Source organism: Letharia lupina, assembly GCF_014066315.1.
Source record: "Letharia lupina isolate WasteWater1 chromosome Unknown contig_20, whole genome shotgun sequence".
Classification (NCBI taxonomy): Eukaryota; Fungi; Ascomycota; class Lecanoromycetes; order Lecanorales; family Parmeliaceae; genus Letharia; species Letharia lupina.
Genome location: NW_023502989.1, coordinates 676352 through 700045, shown reverse-complemented (window position 1 = coordinate 700045; position 23694 = coordinate 676352). Strand labels below are relative to the sequence as shown.

The 23694-nt window shown below is 50.3% G+C and overlaps 11 protein-coding genes across 11 annotated transcripts; 4 read left to right on the top strand and 7 right to left on the bottom strand.

Moving 5' to 3' along the window:
- Nucleotides 1-525: 525 nt before the first annotated feature.
- Nucleotides 526-2062, bottom strand: HO133_005056 (uncharacterized protein; the record flags this gene model as incomplete). The annotated part of the gene is made up of 3 exons (XM_037295968.1): nucleotides 526-1854; nucleotides 1910-1960; nucleotides 2018-2062. The coding sequence occupies 3 exons, from the start codon at nucleotides 2060-2062 to the stop codon at nucleotides 526-528; spliced, it is 1425 nt and encodes a 474-aa protein (XP_037148666.1).
- Nucleotides 2063-2321: 259 nt separating this feature from the next.
- On the top strand, nucleotides 2322-4213 carry HO133_005055 (uncharacterized protein; the record flags this gene model as incomplete). Its single annotated transcript, XM_037295967.1, has 3 exons — nucleotides 2322-3476; nucleotides 3532-3752; nucleotides 3805-4213. The coding sequence occupies 3 exons, from the start codon at nucleotides 2322-2324 to the stop codon at nucleotides 4211-4213; spliced, it is 1785 nt and encodes a 594-aa protein (XP_037148665.1).
- Nucleotides 4214-5801: 1588 nt separating this feature from the next.
- On the bottom strand, nucleotides 5802-7195 carry HO133_005054 (uncharacterized protein; the record flags this gene model as incomplete). Its single annotated transcript, XM_037295966.1, has 3 exons — nucleotides 5802-6321; nucleotides 6342-6631; nucleotides 6722-7195. The coding sequence occupies 3 exons, from the start codon at nucleotides 7193-7195 to the stop codon at nucleotides 5802-5804; spliced, it is 1284 nt and encodes a 427-aa protein (XP_037148664.1).
- Nucleotides 7196-7234: 39 nt separating this feature from the next.
- Nucleotides 7235-8139, bottom strand: HO133_005053 (uncharacterized protein; the record flags this gene model as incomplete). The annotated part of the gene is made up of 3 exons (XM_037295965.1): nucleotides 7235-7759; nucleotides 7875-7949; nucleotides 7978-8139. The coding sequence occupies 3 exons, from the start codon at nucleotides 8137-8139 to the stop codon at nucleotides 7235-7237; spliced, it is 762 nt and encodes a 253-aa protein (XP_037148663.1).
- Nucleotides 8140-8711: 572 nt separating this feature from the next.
- Nucleotides 8712-10967, bottom strand: HO133_005052 (uncharacterized protein; the record flags this gene model as incomplete). The annotated part of the gene is made up of 4 exons (XM_037295964.1): nucleotides 8712-9128; nucleotides 9865-10135; nucleotides 10213-10796; nucleotides 10881-10967. The coding sequence occupies 4 exons, from the start codon at nucleotides 10965-10967 to the stop codon at nucleotides 8712-8714; spliced, it is 1359 nt and encodes a 452-aa protein (XP_037148662.1).
- Nucleotides 10968-12235: 1268 nt separating this feature from the next.
- Nucleotides 12236-13089, bottom strand: HO133_005051 (uncharacterized protein; the record flags this gene model as incomplete). The annotated part of the gene is made up of 2 exons (XM_037295963.1): nucleotides 12236-12821; nucleotides 12869-13089. 2 exons carry the CDS (start codon nucleotides 13087-13089, stop codon nucleotides 12236-12238), a joined length of 807 nt encoding a protein of 268 aa, XP_037148661.1.
- Nucleotides 13090-13098: 9 nt separating this feature from the next.
- Nucleotides 13099-15512, bottom strand: HO133_005050 (uncharacterized protein; the record flags this gene model as incomplete). Its single annotated transcript, XM_037295962.1, is given in 4 exon segments — nucleotides 13099-14103; nucleotides 14492-14800; nucleotides 14818-15051; nucleotides 15303-15512. 4 exon segments carry the CDS (start codon nucleotides 15510-15512, stop codon nucleotides 13099-13101), a joined length of 1758 nt encoding a protein of 585 aa, XP_037148660.1.
- Nucleotides 15513-16386: 874 nt separating this feature from the next.
- Nucleotides 16387-17436, top strand: HO133_005049 (uncharacterized protein; the record flags this gene model as incomplete). The annotated part of the gene is made up of 1 exon (XM_037295961.1): nucleotides 16387-17436. The coding sequence occupies one exon, from the start codon at nucleotides 16387-16389 to the stop codon at nucleotides 17434-17436; it is 1050 nt and encodes a 349-aa protein (XP_037148659.1).
- Nucleotides 17437-17486: 50 nt separating this feature from the next.
- Nucleotides 17487-18392, bottom strand: HO133_005048 (uncharacterized protein; the record flags this gene model as incomplete). Its single annotated transcript, XM_037295960.1, has 1 exon — nucleotides 17487-18392. One exon carries the CDS (start codon nucleotides 18390-18392, stop codon nucleotides 17487-17489), a length of 906 nt encoding a protein of 301 aa, XP_037148658.1.
- Nucleotides 18393-21895: 3503 nt separating this feature from the next.
- Nucleotides 21896-22412, top strand: HO133_005047 (uncharacterized protein; the record flags this gene model as incomplete). The annotated part of the gene is made up of 2 exons (XM_037295959.1): nucleotides 21896-22154; nucleotides 22258-22412. 2 exons carry the CDS (start codon nucleotides 21896-21898, stop codon nucleotides 22410-22412), a joined length of 414 nt encoding a protein of 137 aa, XP_037148657.1.
- A 702-nt stretch (nucleotides 22413-23114) lies between these two features.
- Nucleotides 23115-23555, top strand: HO133_005046 (uncharacterized protein; the record flags this gene model as incomplete). Its single annotated transcript, XM_037295958.1, has 1 exon — nucleotides 23115-23555. One exon carries the CDS (start codon nucleotides 23115-23117, stop codon nucleotides 23553-23555), a length of 441 nt encoding a protein of 146 aa, XP_037148656.1.
- Between the last annotated feature and the right edge of the window lie 139 nt (nucleotides 23556-23694).

Genomic DNA, 23694 nt, shown 5'->3' with positions numbered 1-23694 from the left:
CTCCGATACAAGACATGATGCAATGCAGCCCAGTGGACATGGGTCTATTCCCTTGCTTCGGGATCGCACCCAAATCCGGGAGTGTAGAACTTGCCGGTATGGACTTGATTGGGAACTGGGTCATTTTTATTTGCCCAAGATTTGTGGGACAGCGGAGATACCGAGGGGGTAGAGATGGTAGGATGGTGACGTGCGTGGAATCGCCGCCGCGCTTTGTAGTCTGAAGCTACACCTAAGGATAGGTGAGATGTAAGACGAGTACCTCGGAAAGCCTATCAATCTCGCATGAAAAGTGTTAAGGACCCGGTACGAGTTGTGATTGAATGAATGATTGAATGATAGATCTAAGATCTAAGCTCTGTGACGGGAAATGCAGCGCTATGCAATGCGTTGAAGCAGCAGTGATCCACATGGCGTTAATGTCGTCTATTTCCCGCCTTTGCCTTCCAATTTTGGGAAAACGCCAAGACTTTTTTCGTACAAATCTGTGGAAGATTTGCAAGCCATACTCCAATTGGTACATTTCTAAACAGGCAGAGGGAAACTGCCTGCCCAGTTGGCAATCTCTTTCTTCAACTCCTTCATTGGTGGCAACTCGCCTCCGGCAACTTTGGCCTTGAAATCTTTCAGTCGATTCGCCTCCTTTGGTAAGCTCTTCTGCACATCCTTAGCAATACCTATGCAAGTAACAATGTAGTTAGCGATACGCTTGAAGTCCTCTTCACCCATGCCGCGCGTTGACATTGCCGGGGCTCCGACGCGAAGACCACATGGTGTGAGAGCTGACTTGTCCCCTGGAATCGCATTCTTGTTGCATGCAATGTTCACCTGCTCAAGGACAGCTTCGACACGCGCCCCGTCAAGAGAGTGCGCCCGTAAGTCAAGGAGAACCATATGACTGTCTGTGCCGTCAGCGACGAGTTTGTATCCTAGACGCTTGAACTCTATCTCCAGGGCCTTGGCGTTGCTGATGACATTTTGCTGGTACTGCTTGAATTCTGGAGTCCGAGCCTGCTTGAGCGCAACAGCTAGGGCTGTGATGGTGTGATTGTGGGGTCCACCTTGGTGACCAGGAAAGACGGAAAAGTTGATAGGACCTTCGAGATCATAGAGTACTTGTTTACCGGTCTTGGGATCTGACTTTCTTACGCCCTTGCGATAGAATATCATCGCTCCTCTTGGGCCACGAAGTGACTTGTGTGTGGTCGTGGTGACAATGTCGGCGTGTTCAAAGGGAGAGGGAATGACACCTGCGGATATCAAGCCAGAGATATGTGCCATGTCAACAACCAGGTAGGCGCCGCAGAGATCCGCTATTTCACGCATGCGTTTGTAATCAATCAGACGGCAGTAGGCGGAGGTACCGGCTACTAGAACCTTCGGTCGGTACATGAGTGCGTTCTCTTCGAGCATCTCGTAGTCGATGATACCAGTCTCAAGGTTGACACGGTAGGGGAAGGTTTCGAAGTATGTTGATATCGCCGAGATTTTCCTTTGCGGCGTTTGGTAACCGTGACTCAAGTGTCCACCATGCGGTAAGTCCAATCCCATCAGTCTCTCGTGCGGTCTCATTATGGCCTGGTAGACTTGCAGGTTTGCGGGGCTACCACTCAAAGTCTGCACGTTGACGCCCCACTTCTCGGCATCAAGGCCAAAAGCTTCCAGTGCTCGTGCTTGGCAAGTTAACTCAATTTGATCGATAAATTCATTGCCTCCATAATATCTTGCTCCTGGGTAGCCTTCGGAGTACTTGTTGCACATGGGCGAGCCTAGTGCATCGAAGACGGCTCTGGACGTGAAGTTTTCGGAGGCAATAAGAACGATCGATTCGCGTTGCCGTTGAATCTCTTTCTTCTGAGAGACGGCGCGTTATATGACATTCTGTAGTAGGGCAAGGGCAGTGACGAACCATTATGGCAGCGATTTCTGAATCGGTCTCCACCAAGGACTTATGCATAAGCTGGAGTGGCGGTCAGCTGATGGGGCGTTGAGATTGAATTGGACATGAGAAACTCACGTCCTTGTGGGACTCAGGCAACGCGTATGCAGCCGTGGAACCCATGACTGAATGCTAGCTGTGCGATATCTTGTTGAGTCAACTAGAAGTTGGAATGGAATGGAATGGATAAGAGCGTTGAGAGAAGTGAAGAGCTGAAGGTTACGGGATGTAAGATAATCGAGTCTCTGTCGATATCGGCGCTAATGCACGGACGGAGTTCGGAGTTTGATACGGACCGACAGTCGGGCTCGAGTCTCGACCTGCTCTCCTGCTCTAGTTGGCAAAAGTCATTCTCTCGACTCTCCCATCTGATGTGTTCCCCATGTTCGTACTTCCATGCTCGACGGGTCAGCGACTTGCAGCTTCTACATTGCGGTCCGGCACTACTCATCAATGGCAGGCTCTTCGTATCACCTCATTGCAACATCAATGGAGCACACCAATTCCTCACGCGAGGTCTTTACAAACAGAGGCTACACAAGTTAGCCATGTGCCTTTTCGCAAGCAGTTGAAAGACGAGGCGAAGAGAAAGCGGGATGCTCAGAGACTTGATGCCGTACGGGGGAATACTCAGGACACCTGCAAGAATAGCAATGATTCGAGTTCGAAGAAATGGAAGTTGACCGTGGGCCTTGAGGTACATGCACAGCTCAATACTGAGCGCAAGTTATTCTCAGATGCAATGACATCTGAGGATTGCGCGCCGAACGCCCATGTTGCCGTCTTTGATCTCGCTTTTCCTGGAACCCAGCCAGAATTTCAAAAAGCTACCCTCCTCCCAGCCCTGCGTGCTGCTCTAAGTCTCGATTGTGAGATTCGTCAGAGGAGCCAGTTTGATCGCAAGCACTATTATTATCAAGATCAGCCTGCAGGCTACCAGATTACACAATACTATTCGCCTTTTGCAGTGAGCGGAAATGTCCATGTCTACGATCATGATGGCATTGCGCCTGAGGATGGAAGAATCGTCAACCTTGCCATCAAGCAGATTCAGATGGAGCAAGACACAGCGAAATCAAATCTACAGCCACCCTCAACTACTCTGCTGGACTTCAATCGTGTCGGACATCCTCTGATCGAAATCATCACTCATCCTCAAATCCATCACCCTCAGACTGCGGCAGCCTGCGTCAGAAAGATACAGTCCATCCTACAAGCTGTGAATGCTGTCACGAAAGGTATGGAACTGGGAGGGTTGAGAGCCGACGTCAATGTCTCCGTAAGCCCTCAAGGTAGCGAAGCGCTGGGCCAGCGCACCGAGATCAAGAATCTGAACAGCTTCAAGGCTGTTGAGCATGCCATCACTGCAGAGAGAGATCGGCAAATCGCAATACTGGAGTCTGGTGGATCCATAGAGGGGGAGACTCGTGGATGGACGCTGGGAAGTACCGAGACCGAGAAGCTTCGTGGGAAAGAGGGCGAAGTGGATTATCGGTACATGCCAGATCCGGACATAGCACCGCTCATTATTGGCCAAGTAAGCCTCAGCCGTGATGCTATCGCCCTGATGCTTGCTAAGTCGACGATGACAGGATCTCATCGATCACATTGACAGGACTCTTCCCAAGCGTCCAGACGAGATAATTGCAAATCTTATGACCGTCTGCGAGCTGACTATGAAGGATGCAAAATCCTTGATGTCCCTCGACAATGGTGAGCGGTTAGACTATTTCGACACTGTGAGGACAATGTGGGCCTCCGAAAAGAACGATCCCATCTCAGCTCCGCGTCTCTCCAAAATTGTTGGAAATTGGTACGTCTTCGTCATCCAGATCCCCTAATTGATTTTGACATCTTGCCTTAAGGGTCCTTCACGAACTTGGCGGTCTTCTCAATGCAGCCAATGTTCCCTTTTCCCCAACAATCGTTCCACCTAGGTCTATGGTTTCGATTCTCCAGAATTTGGATGCGAAAAAGATTACAGGAAGTACAGCGAAAAAGCTCCTTGCAATGTCATTTGACGGCGACGAACGAAACGTAAACACGATCATCGATCAAGCCAATTTGGGCCTGCGACATCTGTCCCGGGAGGAATACATCATGATGGCGCAAGCTTTGCTTGACAAGGATCCTAAGAAAGTCGAACAGATTCAAAAGGGAAAACAACTTGGGAAGCTCAAGTTCTTCGTCGGACAGATGATGCGCCAAGGATCAGGGACAATAGAAGCTCAAAAGGCGGAAGCCGTGCTCAAGGAGCTTTTGGGTCTTAAGTAACAAGCCATCAAATTCCCAGAGAAATCCCTTAGCACGTTTCATCACTGCTGAGATTGAGACAAACTCCCAGGTCGCTTGCTCAAGATCCAGAACAAGGATCAATTGCGATCTTCGTAGACCTTGCCCATGTTGACCGTCGTACCGTCAGGACAAAGACGCTAGTCATTTCGACTGCGGTGGAGTTCTAAAAGAATATGTTACGAGTTTACACTCGCATACTGAACCAATATTAGGGTAACACTTCCACACCCCCAGCCTTCTTTGACAACCGAAAATTCACAAATTGACGTATTATCAGATGCCAATATACCTTGATATCAAGACTTCGTCACCCACTGCTTGATCTTGTCATTGCAACAATATATAGTCAAGCGTTCGCTATTTTTGGCTACAAATTCCTGACTACTTTTACCATTCGTCCCTTTGTTTCTAGAACCGACCACGACAAGGGTCAAAGTTTCTCCAAGTTGACAGAACCGTTTTTTGTTTTGCAGATCATTATTATCACGGAAGCCAAGCGCCTTGACTGTGCCTTCTACTGGGGTTCAGGCGTCCGCCGTACGATAACAACATATCACGAAAGTGACTGTTAGGAACCCGCCCTTCAAGCGAGGTGAGCCTATCGGGGACCAGCAGGTAGGAAGTAGTATAGGGGACAAGGTGAGAATTGTAGTGGAAGCCTTAGGGAATTGGGGCGCAGTGGTGGCTGTGTTGGCGCTGCTGGATGCGAAGATGGGTGGGAGGCCAAAACTGCTTGAGGTGCTGAGGGATGGCATGGTTGGAGTTGGGGGGAGTGTGCGATAGTAAGAGTTGGAGACGCGACTGTGCCTTTTGCGATCGGGGATGGTGTTGTGTGGTTAAGAGCTACGTATCCCATAATATGTAAGGGTAAATGGACTTCGATATCTTGATGTGAATGTATGTCACTGGTCTTAGCTTGAGCGTATTTGGGATTCGATTTGGCAAAGGCTCAGCTCGATCGCCTGCATATTGGCCTACTTTCAGCTCTCATGATATATGAGTTGGCGAATCCACAGCTAGAGTGACTAGGAGACTAGCAGATCCCACCATATGCCACCAGATAAGCTGACCTGTTCCAGTTCAATATGTTATTACTCTTGCAAGAATGTCAAGTCCGCCAGCCCAGGACCCTATCATGATTTGATATCTGTGAAAATGTGTGTACGGTATTATTACAGTGTCGCGTATCTCGGAGCGTACAACACATTCCTGTCATATGGGAGGATCTTTACGTTGCTACAGATAGAGACTCCGAGAAGAGTCTTTGTGTACATTACTCGTTAGAAGCAACGCCGCGTCCTTCACGCTTTTGGGGGTATCATGGTGCCGCCAACGCCGGATGCATCCGAGAAAAAAAGAAAACAGAGACATACATGTTGCCTTTCAATGGTATCCCTGCCCGTGCATTATTTTGCGACTTTTCGAAAGTACATAGTGATGTTTATTTTACATTAGTATAGACGATGGGTCGGAAGGAGTTCATGGCTCGACCGGCATCTGTCTCACAGTCTCGTCCATGTTTATAGCGATCACGTCTTCTGAACACCGCAACAGGCTCGGTGGTTTGTCATTCCACCGAGCTGGGCTCCGCATCGACCATCTCTTCCCGCTTGGTTCTTTCCCCCTGAACGGACGGCCTAGGACGGCGGACAAGATCTTGCAGCTCTTCGGCAGGAGGCGGCGCTTCTGCAACCACCTCATGTACACTCCCATGATCTTGACCATTGGCACGGTGTTTGCTTTGAGAGAGGAATTTTGCCTTCTCCAGCCCTTCGACCATCTGTTCCTCGGCAATGACCGCTTGTGACGTAGGCTCCTCGGGCTGTTGGAGGCAAGCGGTGCAAAAGTACTGCTGATGTGCCTCCGTCAGGCCTCGGACGACGTCGGAAATGATAGGCCGATCTCCGGGCCTGCGTGCGATCATCTTTGAGCTGAGCCGGAAAAGGAATACCAACGGGTCTTTCCGTGTCAATCTTTGGATCTGCTTTTTGGCCCATGCTTGTACGCCTTCGGTGTTCTTCCAAAACGGCATGCAACTCTCAAAGTCGCTTGGGACAGAGGCCTCCGATCCTTCGGCGATCAGGTAGCTGAGGACTTCGTAAATTACAATACCGAAGGAGTAGATGTCAGAATTCCGTCCATGGCCGATAGCGTTACCAGACCACCGATGGATTGCGCCGGTGCATCTTCATCTTCGTCATCACCCCAGTCCTCGTGTTCGATCTCGCCTCTTGCTTTGCGGGCCTCAAACTCCTCCATGATCACTGGAGTAGCGTAACGTGGCGAATAACGATGGCGGGACTTGCTCGTCGTCTTGCTGTTCCCCGAGTCGCCGAAGTCGTGAGCAAGGCCGAAGTCCGCCCACAGAAATCGTGCTGGGTTTGGCCCTGGGGCTTTCTGGAACAATAATTGGCAGGTTTGGATATCCTTGTGGCGTACGTTGCACCCGTGGATGTGTGCAAGTCCCCTACTTAAGCATCCTCACACCGTCAATAGAACAAGCTTAAGGACAACGCGATCTCTCCGACGGTCTCGACTATCCTTGTCGTAATCGAGGCCGTTTCTGCGGTATCTGTCGAGGAGCTTCTTGAGATCAGTGGTTGCGGCAGGCTTCAGGAGGATCCCGTAGCGATTTCCGCGCTGGTAGGACTTGACGAGTTGCACAATATGCCTGTGTCCAAGTTTCTTGAGCCTTGCGATTCCTCGCAGTAGATGGGCTCTTGCTTCGACGGAGATTTGTTCCTTGCAGGCGTAGAATGCATCTGTGAAAGTGTGTTGGTCCCTTGTCACACTGCCGTAGGACCCTTTCCCGTACTCATTTATATATTTCATGGGTAGGGGCTCTTCCTCGGCAATCTTGATATGTTCTCCATCGTTCCAAGTTCGACACACAGCCCTATATTGCTCAGTGGAAAAGGTCTTCGCGTGGTCGGCGTCGTCCGGCTCGAAGATGGTTCTCATGGTCTCTACCTTGAGCGGCAGATGCCTGTCATCCTTAGATTATTCGCAAAAACAGTCGAGAAGCCTCTCCTGCTTTATTCCACGTAGAATGAGACAGATTTTCGCCATTTCTGGAATCTTTCCCGCCTTCCGTAGTATGTCTGGCGACGTCGGGTTCGCGACATTGGCTTTGATGATGGGTTCCGACCACGCATCATAGAATGCCTTTAGGATCTGGCTCGCTTGTTGTATGCTACCTTGATCGTATATCTTGCCATCCCCGGGGTCATCCGCATTGCCAACATTCCCATTCAGATCTAGTCCTGGGGAGAATTCTCTCCATAGTAGGTAATATGTTCCAAAGCGTGTTGACCGCCTCTCTGCCTCCGACATCTGGCCGATAGCGTTGACGAAGACATAGTAGGACTTAGATCTTCTCTGAACTATTTCGGAGATTCTTGTTCGGCGTTCTTTTTGATCTAGAGTTTCACGCAAGACTGTTTTGACCTGATTGTGCAAGTAACCGATGGGGTCTCTTATCTCATCCAATTCCTTCCAGAGATGCGCAACTTCCACTGCCCTGTTCTGAAGTCAGCTTCGATTTGGGTATACAGCCTTGCAGCATGAAGCACTTGGATTTATCAGATATCCACATAGAGAACGCTAGCCTGTGGCCCCGAGCTTCTTTAGCATCATCTACCCGCGATACGATGTCCTCGAAGACCGAAGTGACCGATGCCTTGATTTCTTCGTCGGATGTCTGCCTTCCCTCAGGCTTTGAGGGATTGAATATTGCTGTTGACGCGTGTGATAACATCCTCAAGTAAGACCTTCTTCTTCCCGCTGTTGTGCTTCGTTTTGCTATTGTTCGCATACTTTCTCAACGAGTTGAGGTGCTGCTCGCATCTGTCGGCCGACTCAATCAGGTTGATCGGTCGCTGTGCAGGCTCCAGAGAGGACGCCATGCTCCTGCAACACTATGCTATATATTACGCCTTGCAGGGCAGAGTCTTCAACAAAGAAGCAATGATTGAGGGTTGAGAAGCTTCGAATTTGAAAGGATCTGCCGCGACTTTACAAGTAGGTTCAAGGCTTCAAGGGTGGCAAGGCGGTCTTGGTAGTAAGCTCGAGATCGCTTCGTCGAGAAATCTACCATCAACAAACTCTCTTTCCGCAACGTTACGGACTCTCTTGAGCAGACGTCGTGTGAGTCCTCGTTCGCCACCAGCTAAGCCCTGAGACTGACATTCATTGACTAGGTCCTTTTGGATTTCCCCATTAGCATTGGATTATACATGAAACTTAATCTTTCATCAATGTGAACGAAGCTCAAGTATGTCCAGTTGCATAAGGTCTCGCTACAGGCTAGCCTTATTTAGATTTGGCTGTGAATAACAACGACTTGGCTCTTACTGCCATCGGACTCTGCGCTGTTGCAGATAAGGCTCTTGGACCTCGACATCTGGCTTACTAGAATCCAACTGTAGTACACACCAACCTTCGATCTCGGGCATGGTCCAGCGCAGCTTGATATTTGTCACCTCTGGGGCCGCCTTCGATGATTCTTCTCGTCTGTTGCTGCGCCACCACTAACGCCCTTTTCCAAATCCAGATCTACTTCTGGTATCTTTGCCCTCCGGCCGCCAGCATGGCGCTGCCAGATATGTGGCATTATCTCTGTAAATGCATGGTCTGCATCTTCTAGCCCCTTCGATGCACTAGCTTCGATGGAAGCCTGGGAAGTTATAGCCGGTTTGAATTTCTTGGCTTTTGTTGGCTGTGCTTCTGGTGCATCGTCAACGATGCTATAGTCATAACCATCATCAGAACTCTGATAGTCCGATGCGTAGTCATCGCTCTGGGAATTTGCGCTTGAATGATGAGGTCTCAGCCGTGCCGGGTCCATGAGTTTTGAAGGCAATGGTGAGGAGATGGACATAGGACGAGCGTTGAACTATGAGCCAATTCGTACGGAATGACGAGAACCGGAAGTCGGAAATGCGTCTCAAGCCTTATAAATATTGATGCCAGCCTTGTGCCGCATCTCGTAATTTGGTTGGCATCGTCAGGCTTACCAAGCGAGGTGTGGCCCACTGCATCAAAGACAGGATTCGATTAGCTTGGGTCAAGCGTGCACGCCTGCATGAGACTTGCGGTCGAGAGTCAGAAAACGCGACGTATCGTTTCATTTTATAATTCATCATGGTAGTTATCTCCGAGACCACTTGAACGGATTTGTGTGAAAGAACGCGAGAGCGCGCGCACGCTTTTGTGAGTGTTCGAATATTTCTAGGGAGAGTGAGTGGAAGGATGTAGGATGAAAATGTTGATCTGAACGAGGTACTGATTACTTTGGTGGGTGTCATATCACCTTCGATTATCCAGCCCGCTTGTCTTGGGAGAGCTTCCGGTTTTAGTGCCAAGGTCCCCTTTTTGGATCCCTTTGATCGTGCATGGAGCAACGAGGGACTGCTAGTCGTTCTTTTGGTAAGCAAGATCGCGAAGGGTGAGCGGTTTTACTATGCTGTGACAGAATGAAGTTAAAGAACTTCAATAAATATGTTGGGATGCAATTAACACTAACGCATCCTCCCGGAATATGCTTTTCGTCCTCGCATTGTCGTATTGCTCTTGTGGTACTCGTAAATCATCACCCATCACAAGAGAGTATCGCCCAGCGCGCACCTCACCAAGGAGCAACCCGCTCTGATTGTGTCCGCAGCACCTACCGCCTCCAGAGAAGGATTCACTTCCACCAAATCCATAGCAACAAGACTTCCCGTCTCATGCACGCACTCGGCGATGTAGTCGCCTTCCCGCAAGGTCAGGCCACCTCTCACTGGGGTTCCAGTGCTAGGGGCCCATTGAGGATCCAGAGCGTCGACATCAAAGGAAAGGTGAATGGGAGTATCGTGCCCAATATGTCCCAACGCCATTTCCATGACTCGGCCAATACCGTGTCTATCGAAACTGTAAGGGTCCAGGATCACCACGATTCATCACGTATTCCAGCGACAACGCAAGAAAGGGATCCATACTTATCGATATCATGCATGCTAAACGCCTTTATCCCGTGCTCCCTCAGAATCTTCTTCTCTCCCCTATCAATGTCCCTCAAGCCAATATACACCAATTTCTTCAAGCTCAAAGCCTTCTCTTCTCCCAGCCACCCAAACATATCTGCCTTTTCTTCCTTTGCGAGTCCGGTCAGAAAAGCAACGGGCATACCATGAATGTTGCCGCTTTCGCTCGTCTCCGGCGTGTTGATATCTGCGTGTGCGTCCACCCAAATCACCGCCATTTCCCTACCAAGTCTTTCCTTGATGGCTCTAGACGTGCCCGCGATTGTGCCAATCGCGATGGAGTGGTCGCCGCCCAAAGTCAGCACGAGGCGGCCGTACTTTGCGTGCTCGTACACTTGATTGGACAGCTGCTTGGTAACGGCGCTGACTGCGAGTGGGTTCTTCATGTTGCGGTAGTCTGGGTCGGAGGAGGGTATGAGGCTGGAGTAGTTGTGGACTGTGTCATCGTGATGCAGGGTATAGCCCAAGTCCTCTTTCAGCTGGGTCAGGAGGCCGGCGGATATGAGGGCGGTGGGCGCGGCGTCCACGCCTGGTTTGCACTTTTGGAGGGGAGGTTAGCCGATGTTCAGACGTTGGAAGAGGGCGTGTCTGTAGGGCATTGTTATGGAAACAGGAGCAATTACCTGGCCGCCGGAAAACCCGACGGCTACTACCCCTAACTCGTTGCCTGCGGACAAGAACTTGGAAGGAATTGTGGAAGGGAAAGTCATTATTGTTGCTTTTAAAAGTCGCTCGAGTGTGGAATGATGCCTGTAATGAAGCCTTTGCAGCGGGGCAAAAGTTATTCCAGAGAAGGGGTATTTCGAGTGATGCAACCAGAGAATGAAAAGAGTAAGAGAAGGGACGAACAGGTAGGTAAAGACAGTGGCATTAATATTGGGAAGGAACGTTGCGTGCACCAAGAAAGTCACTCGGCCACAGCTCGGCAGAAACGTAAGATGCTTGGCAACCGCCGTCAAAAGCTGCGCTTAGGGTACAGACCCCTCTACTATTCCTGGTCTACCAACTTCACGTACGGATGCGTAATGACTGACATTTGACCCCTATGACAGGACTCTGACGGTCATACAGTGACAGGCCGTTTGAGCCGGCAAATAACAGCGCCAATCGTAAATCGTAGGTATTTGACCGTAAACAATATAGAGCTAATAAAGATAGATAGAGGCTCGGCATTATCTATTCACCGGCATCCACTTTTTAGCGTCGGTTAAGGGCAGTCATTCATAATATAACTAGCATATTGATAGATTCTAAAATCTTTGAAATATAAAACACATCTATCTACTAATCTGATATATGTTCCGGAACTTACGCAGGATCGACAGCAACGAGTACCTTAGGGCAACGGTCAAGTTCTGGACCGAGGCATTGGCGATGGACGAGGTCTAGCTTTAAGATCTGATGGTGGGTTTGTAGAGCCTGAGCAGCGTTTTTCGCGCCGGTTGGCGATGTCATGTCGATTTTGATTGTGATGACAGTGTCACCTCGTCCGTTGGCGAGGTAAGAGAGCTCTTGAGCGGCAGGGGAGGACGTGTCTCCGACGCTGGCGATGACCTCTGTGTTGGGGCGAGAGAGAAAGCGTTTGCAGAGACCCAGTGATCGAGACGACATTGCTTGATTGTGACATGGTGTATGGCTGAGTGTAGATTGGAAAAGGGAAAAGGTGATTCTTCTGATGACTTCTCGTACGTTGGCAGAAGTAAAGCGAATTCGCAGCCTCCGCAGCCTACGAGCATTTTTCAGATAAAGTGAGAAGGTAGGGCCAAATGACGGGTGACACAAGGACAGACGAGGCAGACAAGGCAGCAGCATGCATACCCTACAGGTATTTGATCACTACTCTTACTCTATGATCGGTCGAGGCCTTCCGATACAACGCAATTTACAGTGCAGACAGTCATAGCCATCCAGAAGCTGCACAACACTCCAATTGACAGAAGATGCTGCCCTTCATTCAGAACTTCAGATTCTACGCAGATCAAGCAGGCTTTTGGGTCAAAGGGAAGAATTGGTCGAACCGTCCAGCTGGATCATACACTGCCTTGATCCTCTGCAGCCTGCCCAGGTGCTTGCCACATATCGAGTGCAAACTTTCATCCCCGTTCGCGTAATTGATGTGGCTAATGTAAGGTCGGTTGATATTCAAACATCCATCACGATGCCATTGCCGCACGAAATGACGATCCAGAAACGCTGACGTCTCATTTATAGGCGAACCGCTCGGCGACCAGAGGAGATCACGGACCGATGATCCAAAGGCCTTAGCTTCCGCATCCAGCCCAATATCATCATAACATGGGATTAGCGCAGCGTTATACTTGAGGGATGAACGAGATGCATACGATGATGACGCATCGCCAAACGACATTGCTTTCGCCAACGGATATTTCTCCACCATCACAGTGCTATTCCCCGCGCCTGGGTTTTCCAAGAAAGATGTATACTGATCCCAAATGGTGCGCCACGTAGCCGCGACCATTTTTGTGAACCACTCCGGTACTGTACTGGCTTCTGCGGTACTGGCTTCTGCGGTACTGGCTTCTGCGGTACTGGTCTCTATGGTACTGGCTTAAGGTGGATTGCCTTTGCGCTGTGACTTCAATATTGAAACGCTTGTATCACCTCTTCTACCTCCTTCCCCTGTTCCTCAAGATCTATGATACAAAAGTCAGGGAGGACCACCAATCCACTGAGGTGATTTTCTTCGGCAGCAAGCTTTCCCACTAACATTCCCTGCGCTTCCAGCATGCATTCTTTGATGTCTAGTGATTTGGTGGATTCCGGATCCGAATTAGACAACTCCTCAAGCCTCTCCTGCCTGCGTCGTCCCATGGTGTCCGTTTACGCCAGCTGAAGAGGATGTGCCTCTAAGTACTCTTCAAGGGTGGAGAGTCTGCCTCGGGCGTTCTGCACAGCCCAAGCAACCAAATTCTCAGAATCTGGGCCGAAGTAGCCGAACTCCTCTGGGTAGCTGAACGCCTCACCAAAAATGTCATGCCCGAATGATAGGCTCTTCTTGAAGTCCTCAAGCGGGATCTGCTTGTAGACGACGGTCTTGCCTGTGGCCTTGGACATGATGGCAGCCACTTCATCCAAACTGTATAGTGCCGTGGCGGCGCAGAACGTCTTGCCTTCGTATTTGTCGGGCTCGGCGAGAATAGCGCCAACGAACTTGCCTGTGTCTCCGACAGCGTCGATCATGGGCATCTGGGCCTTAGGAGAGTTGTGGCGGGCCATAACCCAGGTGCCATCGAGAGCCTGTCGTGGAGCCAAGAAGGGTATAGACTGGAAATTCTGCATAAAAAATCCCGGCGAGTAGAAGGCGCTCTTGATGTGAAGACCTCGAATGTATTGCTCGGCTTTTGCCTTGGCATCGAAGTGGGTGACCTTGGTGTACTTGCCACCAGAGATCTCTTTGGCTGGCGGCAGAGTGCTGAAAATAATGTACTCGGCACCTTTCTCGACGGCGACGTCGGCAATCGTCTTGCCACTGTTGTACTCGACCTCCAAGCCGTCGGGGCCGAAGGAAGGTGTTGTCATGGCGAAGACGGTGTGCACGCCGGTCAAAGCTGTCTCGAGAGAGGCCCGTTTGAGTACGTCACCCTGGACGACCTCGACCTTCTCCTTAAGCTGCTTGGCCTTCTCCGAGTTGACATCACGGGTGATAACACGGATCTTGTACTTTTGGGAGAGCTCTGGGTCGTGCAGCACAAAGTTGATGACTGAACTGCCTTGTTGGCCGGTAGCTCCAAAGACTGCAAAGATCTTGGACATGTTCTGCGCTGTTTTGAGGTAAAAGTCTGAGGAATGTTGATTTTGTGAATCTTGGCCCTTTCCTAGGAAGCACTACAAGTTTGATGATAGTTCTTAAGGAAGCAGGTATCCTCGATTTTGTGCAAACTGAAAAATGAGAGATTGTCAGCAAAGGCCGAGTCTTGTGCAAGCTGACAAATGAGAAACTGTCTTTGCTGACAAATGCAAAATCGTCTATCTGCCAGACAAGACACCAATCGGGTACTGAAGCGGAGATACATCAATTCCGGAAACTATAACGTCCAATTCCGCCGCAGAAATCGGACGAAATCAGACGAGATCGGACGCTGGACCTAGACGATGCTTTGGTAGTAAATATTAGTCGCGCAGTTGTGAGTTGCGCTGATTCATTCAAGACTCACATAGCAGTTTGTGCGAATTAGGATTGTCGAATGCATTAATATGGTTAGACGAGTCAGACTTGGACTACAATCTTAGTCCCACTGACACCTGCTCTTAACGTGTTCAGCGCCTTATTCAGACCCTGCAGACCTCCAGCCTCAATCTGAACCCGTGGGCTGGGAAGGACAGTACCCGAATTTAGACCGTCTCGCAGCCAGACATGGAAGCACTTGTACATATGGTCGCTTCTTTCCGCCGGGTCCATAGGTGGTAGAACAAATTTGACCTCAGCTCCCTCGAGCGTCGGGGCTCCCGGGAGCAGAGGAGGGGCATGGGCAACCTTGGCGACTGCATCGCCCATGGTGTGTCTGAGCACGTCCAACGTGGGCTGCAGGGATCCTCCACGACGCAAATTGCGGTCCGTAGGGTGACGCCATCCTTCTTCACGGTGTCTATGATCTGTGAGACGACATCGCTCGCTTTGTAGTCGAAGACAACGTCAGCTCCGAGCTTCTTGAGGCATTCATGGTTTTTGGTACTGGCCGTGGTGTAGACGGTGAAGCCCATTAACTTTGCGGATTGAAGGGCAAAGGTACCAACGCTGCTGGCGCCGCCCCAGATCAGGACTGCCTGCTTGTCCTGAGGGGTATATTTGGTGCCGAGCGGGATTCAAGTTGTGGTCCAGCTCGACAACGCGGTCAAGACGGCCAAGGGGAGGACAGCACCCTCCTCGAAGGAGAGGGCATCCGGGAGCGCAATGACGCCTTCTGACTGAGCCAAGACATATTTCTGGAAAGCGCCATGGTCTTTGGAGCCGCCTTGATAGAAAGACGAGGCAAAGCGATCGCTCGGGATCCGGACGGAGGGGCATTGGAGACGTTGGAGCCCACCTTGACGACAAGGCCAGCCACATCGGACCCAACGACGGCGGGATAGCTGGGTGGGGGCATAGCGAATTCGCGCTGAAAATAGTCGACTGGGTTCACGGCAATGGCCCCCTGGCTTCGACGATTAGGACCGGGCTCGGGCGTGGCGCGGTCCACGACAGACAATGGACCTCCTTTCTGCGGGAGGATTGCTGCTTGGTGCTTCCCAGCCATGGATGCTTGACGGATGGTAGTGAGCTTGGACGAAGATTTGGAAGTGAAGGAGCGAGACAGATTGGAAGTCGGTGCATTCGGTATTTGGTGATGGTGCAAGAATATTAACTACAGTGCCTTACCAGGTACCTTACCCAGTACGTACCTAGCTCCGTATTTAAGCATGCGGACTTTAGCGCAAGGCCGTCAGGCGATGAAAAGACCTGCACACGCCAAGAAATCCCTTCACCTTGTCAGCTTGAATAACTCAACAAACATTCTTCTTATGAATTAGTCTTTGCGGAATAATATATTAGTGTCATCGAAATCCTTAAATCGCAACGTAAAATCTTTCTGCTAGGGCTCTTCGTTGTGAAATCATCATCTAATTTCTAATTTCAAGGTGTGCAGGTTTTTCTGTACAGGTAAGGTAGACTAAGATATTACTAGTGTCATCCGCTTTCAGCCCTAAATACATCTGAATTCTATCCTTTCCCTCGAACCTCACGCTTTGTCTTACTACAAGGCATTTGCAGTGCGGTCAGTTGACCGTATATGACTGTCAAATGACCGAGCACCAGAGTAGGTCTGACCTGACGTCACGTGTCGTATGGCAAATCCGCATCCCTAACCAACTCCACGCCTTTCCCCTAACTACAGGTCGAGCAAAGGTTAAGAGTTTTCTATGTCAGCTGCGAACCTTTTCGACTCTCGGACCCCCGCGCTTAGGGAAAGGTATAGATGGCATGGGTGAAGGACCTCTGTTGGTGCCATGATTGATGGGAAATCCCAGCTGTTCATAGCTGACATCTCAGCGCACTGCCGGACATCCAGATTTGACGGAAACGTGGTCCCTTGAACTATCGAGATATTACCATCGAAAAGTTTGGGTACAATGCCAGAAACGAGCCTTAAGTCGGTTTTAGTGACCGGCGCGAATGGCTACATTGGCAATGCGGTCGCGCGAGCCTTCGTACGTGCAGGGTGGATCACCTACGGACTCGTCCGCAACCAAGAGACCAGGGCGTCCCTCAGAGCAGACGAGATCATATCCATCCTTGGATCAGCAAGTGACAAAACCTTCGTCGAGAGGTCGGCAAACCAAACAAGATTCGTGTTCGACGTGATGGTCTCTTGTACCGAGCAGATCTCGGACTATGTCCCGCACTACAATGACACCATTGCCCTTCTACGAGCGCTTGCGAAAGCAAGCAGGAAAATGGGTATCCGTCCTTTAGTTATGTTTACGTCCGGGTGTAAGGACTATGGTACGACTGGTCTCGATCGGTCAGACAATCTGTCGCCGCACACAGAAGAGTCGCCGGTGAATGCACCGTCGCTCCTTGCCGCACGTGCATCCCACGCCATCAAGATCTTCGATCATACGGATCTCTTCGATGCTGTAGTTGTCCGTCCCACCACCCTCTACGGTCTCAGTGGCAGCTTCTACGGCCCAATCTTTGACGTAGCAACTAAGGCTGCCGAGAAAGGCGTGCTGGAACTTAGGGCAGACCCGAAAAGCATCATGCATGGGACTCACGTCGATGACTGTGCAGAAGCTTACGTTGCACTTGCTGAGGCTGATAGGAATGTGGTAAAGGGTCAGTGTTACAACATTTCAGGGTGGCGGTACGAGACACTTGAGGAGGTTGCGAATGCACTTGTTGAAGAGTATAAGATCAAAGATGGTGTCAAACACTTGCCGGAGAAGAAGAATGCGGCAGTGGATGTAGTGCAGATGTTGTTTGGCTTCAGCCAATGGGTGGGTTCTGAGAAGTTGAGACGCGACGTCGGGTGGAGAGACAAAAGACAGCCGTTCTCTGAGGCGGTGCATACGTACAGGAAAGCGTACGAGGCGGCTGTTGCCCAGAACCATGGCAACGTGCAAAAGATCCAAAGTTTCGTCCGTACGGCAGATGCTGGGCAGAACACCGGAAAACAATGATCAAACTTGTATATAGGGTTATGAATCGCTTTGGACTCGCCGATTTGCTATCATGACGTCTTCCGTTGTCCCGATGAATGCTCATTGTGCTGTCCAATCGGACTCCACGCTGCAGGGGCACCAGTGTATGGCTCTGTCTCCAAGGGGGCCATCCCATCGTCCATCTCTGTGCCACCTCCGTCAGCTTCGTCCTGCATTAGAAGACCTCCATCAAGGATTATCCTAGGCTCTGCGAAGTCGCCTTGAGGCAAACACATTTTAATATCGCCGAGCATTCGATCTGCGGCATCAGCAGTCCACTTATCGCCTTCCCCTCGTTGTCGCTGAACCTTTTTGGAGATGTTGTTACCACCAAGAGACGCTGCAGTGACAGTACTTTTGAAATCCAAGATATCGAATTGCGGCAGATGGCGCCAGAATCTCGCCCTGATACCTTCAATCACGATGACTAAGAGGATGACTAGATTGACCGGAAGTATGAGGCCAAGTACAAGTGGCTTTCCGAAAAGGTACGAACCGAAGGTGCCTGCGATGGTCGTGCTTGTTGTTTCATTGGCTATGGCGATCTGACCACTTCCGTAGATTCCGAGGATATCGTCGAGGATGGCATCGAATGAAGCTTCGGTGGCTCTGAGTCCGACTTCGCGGCGAGTCAGGTTACCGTAAGCGGAAGATTTGTACGTGGTATGCACGTTATACTCAAACGCGTCGCCCATTACCGAGACGTAAAGAGAGGGCCCCATCTTAGACAGAAAGTGTAGGGACGTAACAGTGTTATTAACAAGGAGTCCCGTTGGTTCAGGGTCGGTTGCCGCACTACCACTGGATTTGACGACGGTTATCGATGAATTCGTGACATTCGCTGTGACCGTGGATCTCGTGGGGATGAATTCCAGTGAGCATTCCGAATTAGCAAAGTCTCCGGTATACCAAGCAGTTGCTGCAATGCCAACCATATGCTGTCTCTGGTTATTGCTCTCGGCGAACCATGCAAAGGCTACGGCTTCCGCAGGATGCACACATTTCTCTTGACCATGACGACCACATCAGGATATGACTGGATCATTGGCCTTTTGAGTCATATTTGACAAATATCCTCGCAAGCGAAATACCCCAAGGTTACCTTAATTCATCTGGTATTCGATCTTCAGGTTATCAGGATGGCTAGTGTGATCGCACTGTACGCTTGCATTATAGCCAGTCTCTTCAAAGGAGTACTCCGTAAGCCGGAAGTCCATGGGAAGGTCACTGACGGATTCAAGCCCTAAAAAGGAGCCAACACCATAAGACCGCCCATGATATGTCCACTTTGGATTGTCCAGCTGTGAATGATTTCGAGGTGCACCATCTGGAGTTACGGCCTCTCGCGCAGTAGTGAGTAATGCATTCTGGTCGCAACAGTGGGACTGTGGGTTAGTGGGTCCATTATGAGGCCATAGCGTTGGTGGCTGTTTGATCAGCCGTCCCATCATTATGCGATATGCGATATCATTATGCGATATGCGATATGCGGGAGACAGGTGGACATGGCGAGTACTATTTGTATGGCCACTGCACCAGTAGTGGGCTCTTCATTCGAATTGTTCTCTTTCAGAGCCATATCATTTTTCTCCCACCCACCCACACCTGTATATAGCCTCATTTCACTCCAGGGCATGTCGCTCAGACATGGGAGTTTTTCTAGCGCTGGGGGGCTTTTCTGGGCTATTGGATGCCCAGAAAAGTCTTAGCTGCCCCGGTCTAGATATGCCCAATCATATATCTACATATCTACTTGTGCATACGTGATTTCTGTATGGCCTCACTGTTTGCGAGCACTAATAATATGATAGAGGACAATTGGACACGTATTCAAAGGATGATGGCTGCCTCTGAGTATGGCAATGTTCCAGGCGAAGACCCTTGTCTCACTGTTCGCCCCAATAATGTTTTGAAGCTTCAGTAAAGCTTGGAACCAATACGCTGCCAAGGTTCTTGAGCTGCGTGGTCGGTATTGGGGTGATAGCGCTGGCCCACAAGGCAGCGGGTCCATGGCCAAGCCCAAGAGCCAAAAAGACGAGCAGCCAGCTCTTCTTTGGCAGATTCCAGTCCATGCGAGGTACTGACAGAGCATTCAACAGTCCAAGAGTATCAAGCCTGACAGCTTTGGTAGGATGAGCTAGCCGCGTGCGCGCAGGAAAGATGCAAAGTATCGCCAAGACCGCGGAAGCCTGGAGGGTTCCCATTATACCAGATATGACTTGTCTCACTGCCGATACCGCCGAAGGATTGTCTGATATATGGCGGCGCCATAAACCGACCACGGAATGGTTTCGGTATTTGAGTAAAGTATCGAAAGAATCAAAGCAGGCAGCATAACAAGTATCGGAATACATTTCGAGAGAATGCTTGCTTTGGGTCCCGTGAGAGAAGAACGTCTTAGGTGTCTGGCTGCAGGGTTTCTCTTGGTGAACATATTTGCATTTGTTTCCCTCTCACTGCTGAGGAAGGTTCGAAGTGACGATGAACAGAGAATGGGGGAGGTTTGATTTAATGAGAATTGTTGCTCTTGGCCCGCATATCGTCAGGTCTCGTGTGTCGCATTGGGAACGCCAGTTATCGCCTCAGCCTCTTCGAAGAATTGATTATCAACTGCATTTCACCCAGCTGCGGTCGACTTGCCGGCATTTTGGCCAATGGAAAGGTCTTCGTGCCCACCGTATTTGGAGTATTGTTGATTATGTAGAGGGACAGCCTGATCCAGAGGAGCAGGTACTCGGCTAATGTACGATCTGTGCGTGGCGTGACTGTATAGGGTGCAGATTGAGTGTGGAGTCTAAGCACCGCTGGATACCCCGGTGGTGAGGCTTGTCAACTTTAATCCCCGGTTTATAGCAGACAAAGTGGAAGACATTGTCAGATTGCAGCCTCGTGAGCAGTAAGGCACTTCTCTGGTGCACAGTTATTCAAACTGCCGTGTATTGAATCAACTCTGCAGAAAAGGGAGGGGTGGAAATTTTTTCCTGCAGGTCAAAGTTGCTTACTCTAGTAGTTACGAGTAGGGGGTGAAAGATATTCTGCAATGCAGGTCAAAGTTGCTACGCCAAATTTCCTAAGCGCCTTGCAAGGAAAACAACGCTGTCCAGCCTTGCGTACCGTAATTCCTGCACGGCGTTCACCCTACACGCATTTCAGCATCTCTAGATAGTTAGTTGTCGGTGCGAAAGGAGAGTCTGGCGATTGTCATTACCCACAAAGATTTTAGAAAAAAGCCTCAACCATCAAGATTCATGATTTAAACGCTAGTAATTGACCAAGTTATCTCACAGCGTCTGATTGAGATGCATAGTCGAGGAGGTTGTCCATTAAGGTCTCTATCTTTCTTTCTTCCACGCTGATCCTCCATTTTCCATCAACAGGCGCGTGCGTATTGCAGGAGATGGAAACCCACTAGACAAGAACTCTGTGGTAGGCCTCGGGCCCGTGCCTTCTCCAAACGAAGCCTTACCATGAGACAGAAGTACTTTTTGAGCTGCAGGGGCTTCTGTAGACAAGATGGGCCTGGACGGAGGGTGAGAAGAACAACAGCAATGCAAACAAGGTTTCGTAATTCGCGGTAAAAAGCACATTCTCCAGGGGAAAAGGAGAACGACCAAGGTCAGGAAACCCGCGGTGAGGACTACGCGATCCCAAGTTCGTGATTTGATGTCAGGGTCTCTTATGGAGTCTCCAAGGCGTAAGCTTCAGGCCAATAAGGGTATCAACGTTGATATCGAGCCCGTCTTCGCCTTGAAGGACATTGCTCGAGTCGAAACCGTGCAATTCGTAAATGCTCAGCAATTCCTAGCCATTCTTTCTTCATCTCGGACAAGCCTTTTGAGAGAGGTGAATTGCTAAATGTTTCGCAAACTTCAGCTCTTTTCTTTTCGTTTCAGACCGGCGATTAAGCCATAAATGTGTGACAAATCCTGAGCTTGTCTTCATAAACTCGGACAACACTTTCGGAAATAGAATCATAAATGTTTGACACATCCTTGAGCTTCTCTCCTCGACTCGAGCTCTGCTGTCGTAGAAACTAGGGGATGAAGCGGTCAATGTTTGGCAATCTCTGACTCCTTCCCTATCTGGTCAGACATGACCTGAAGGGACAAACCCACGGTTGTTTGGCTACCCCCCAGTCTTTGTTCCGTGTCATCTTTCCCTGTCACTGATCCAGTCTGTGCGGTTTTGTATTCCAGGCGGTCTTAAGGGTGAGTAGAGAAAAGAGGAAAACTCTCTGCTTTCCTGTGTTTCCTTTCATATCCAGCATGCGCATACAGCAAGAGACTCGACACACTCTCTCATACCCATCAGCATTTGCACACACATACCCACACACACGCCCCCAAGCTTCCAAACTCAGCATTCACAGACCGCATACATCTCCGCACAAGTGAATCATCCATCACCAACAATATCAAGCCACCGGACAGTTGTCACGATGTCTCAGTCGCGAATTCCTCGGCCTTCTCAAGGCAGCTCCCGTTCCTACACCCCTTCCCTTCTCCCTTCGAATCCTACCCCAGTCAATTCTACCGGCTACCACGGCAACCCCGTTACGCGCGTGTGCCGAGTGATATTTCGCAACCCCGATCAAGGAGGTTATCCAACTATCACGGTCGAGAGGTTCGACGGCATAGGCGACCTACCAGGTCAGGGACCAACTATGGACCTGGTCGACGACTCGAGGAAGAACGAGGGTAGGCCTTGGAATATTTTGTCGAGTATTGTTGAAATGACATTCTTCCCCACCGGCCTCGGAGTTTTCGGCTACGAATGGAGCCGTCACCCCGACAATTAGAGGGTTTCTGGGAGGCGTCGGCGGTGTGGGTGAAGGTATGGGTGGAGCGAGGGAGGAGTTGGCAGGGCTGTGTCTCTCGGCAGCGGCGTCGATCAAGGGTCACCACGTTTCCACTTGGGCGCAGGCGCCAGACCTATCGGGCAGTAACGGCTTTTAATAGCGGGTTTTAGCTCGGCGTTTCGGAGGAAAAACCATGCGTTGTTGCTCCTGCGGTCTTTGTTTCAGCCTTATGTTTCAATACTCCTCTTTAATATCTGACCGTTTTCCCATCAACTTGGACATGACCTTAAGAGACCAAACCAACAGAAGCTTGGCAATTTGGGCGGCTTCGTTTCGTTTCGTTTCGTTCGGTTGCGTATCGTTTCAACCTCTCCAGTCTCTTACCGAGGCAGCACCCGTTTCTTCTCAACTCGAGCTTCGCTGTCACAGAAGCCATGGGATCACACCCCAAAAGTTTAGCAAATTGCACTCTTTTCCCTTCAACTCAGACACGACCACAGGGGGCCGAGACCACGGAGATTTGGCAACTCTTGCAGCTCGTTTTCATTTCATCCCGTTTCAGACCTTCCAGTCTCTTGCTCAGCCTGTGCTTTCTCGAATCACCTGCGGTGTGAGTCATGAGTATAAGATGGAAGAATCCTCCCTTCTCTTTGTGTTTCCTTTTCATATCTCCTGCAAGCACAGACAGACGGCCGAAGACTCTCCACACAGATTCGGACACACTAGCATCCACACACACACACTAGCATCTCCACACACCACCATCCACACGGCGGACCATCCTCTATGCACCGCACCAATCTCCACACAAGCAAACCATCCATCGCCAGCAATACCAAGCCACTAAACATCAGCCGCGATGTCTCCTTCCCCTTCTCATGGCACTCAAGCTCCTGAGGCTTCTCAAGCCGCCAGCCCCTTCTCTTCAGATGCTAGTTCCTCTGGATTCCCAACCGACAAATCTAAGCCTCCTACTTCCAAAGGGCCCAATACCGCCGAGCAAATTATCCATAAGGGCGCGGAGAATTATAAGCGCGTGTGCCGAGCGACGAAAGATGGATCAGAGGCAAAGCCTCAGTTCGTCGAGCTCTGGCAATGGGATGGCGAAGACTTGCCTGGTGGGGGGGAATGTACGATCTACTTTTACAGCGACGATGAGATAGAGGAAGTGGAAGACAAGCTCGGACCCTGGATTGACCCTCTTACTGGTCTGGGCGACACCGTTGAGGCAACCTTCCGCCGTCCCGTTGGGTCCGAAGGCGAGTTTGCGGTAATCATGACCGATCGTAAGAAGACCTAGAGTGATTCTAGGAAGCGTTGGCGATGTGGGTGGACTAGGGGAGGAGTTGGGAGGGCTGTATCTCTCGGCAGGGCCGAGGATCAGGGTCATCAGTTTTCGTTGAGGCGCAGGCGTCATGACCTATCAGAGAACGGTGGAC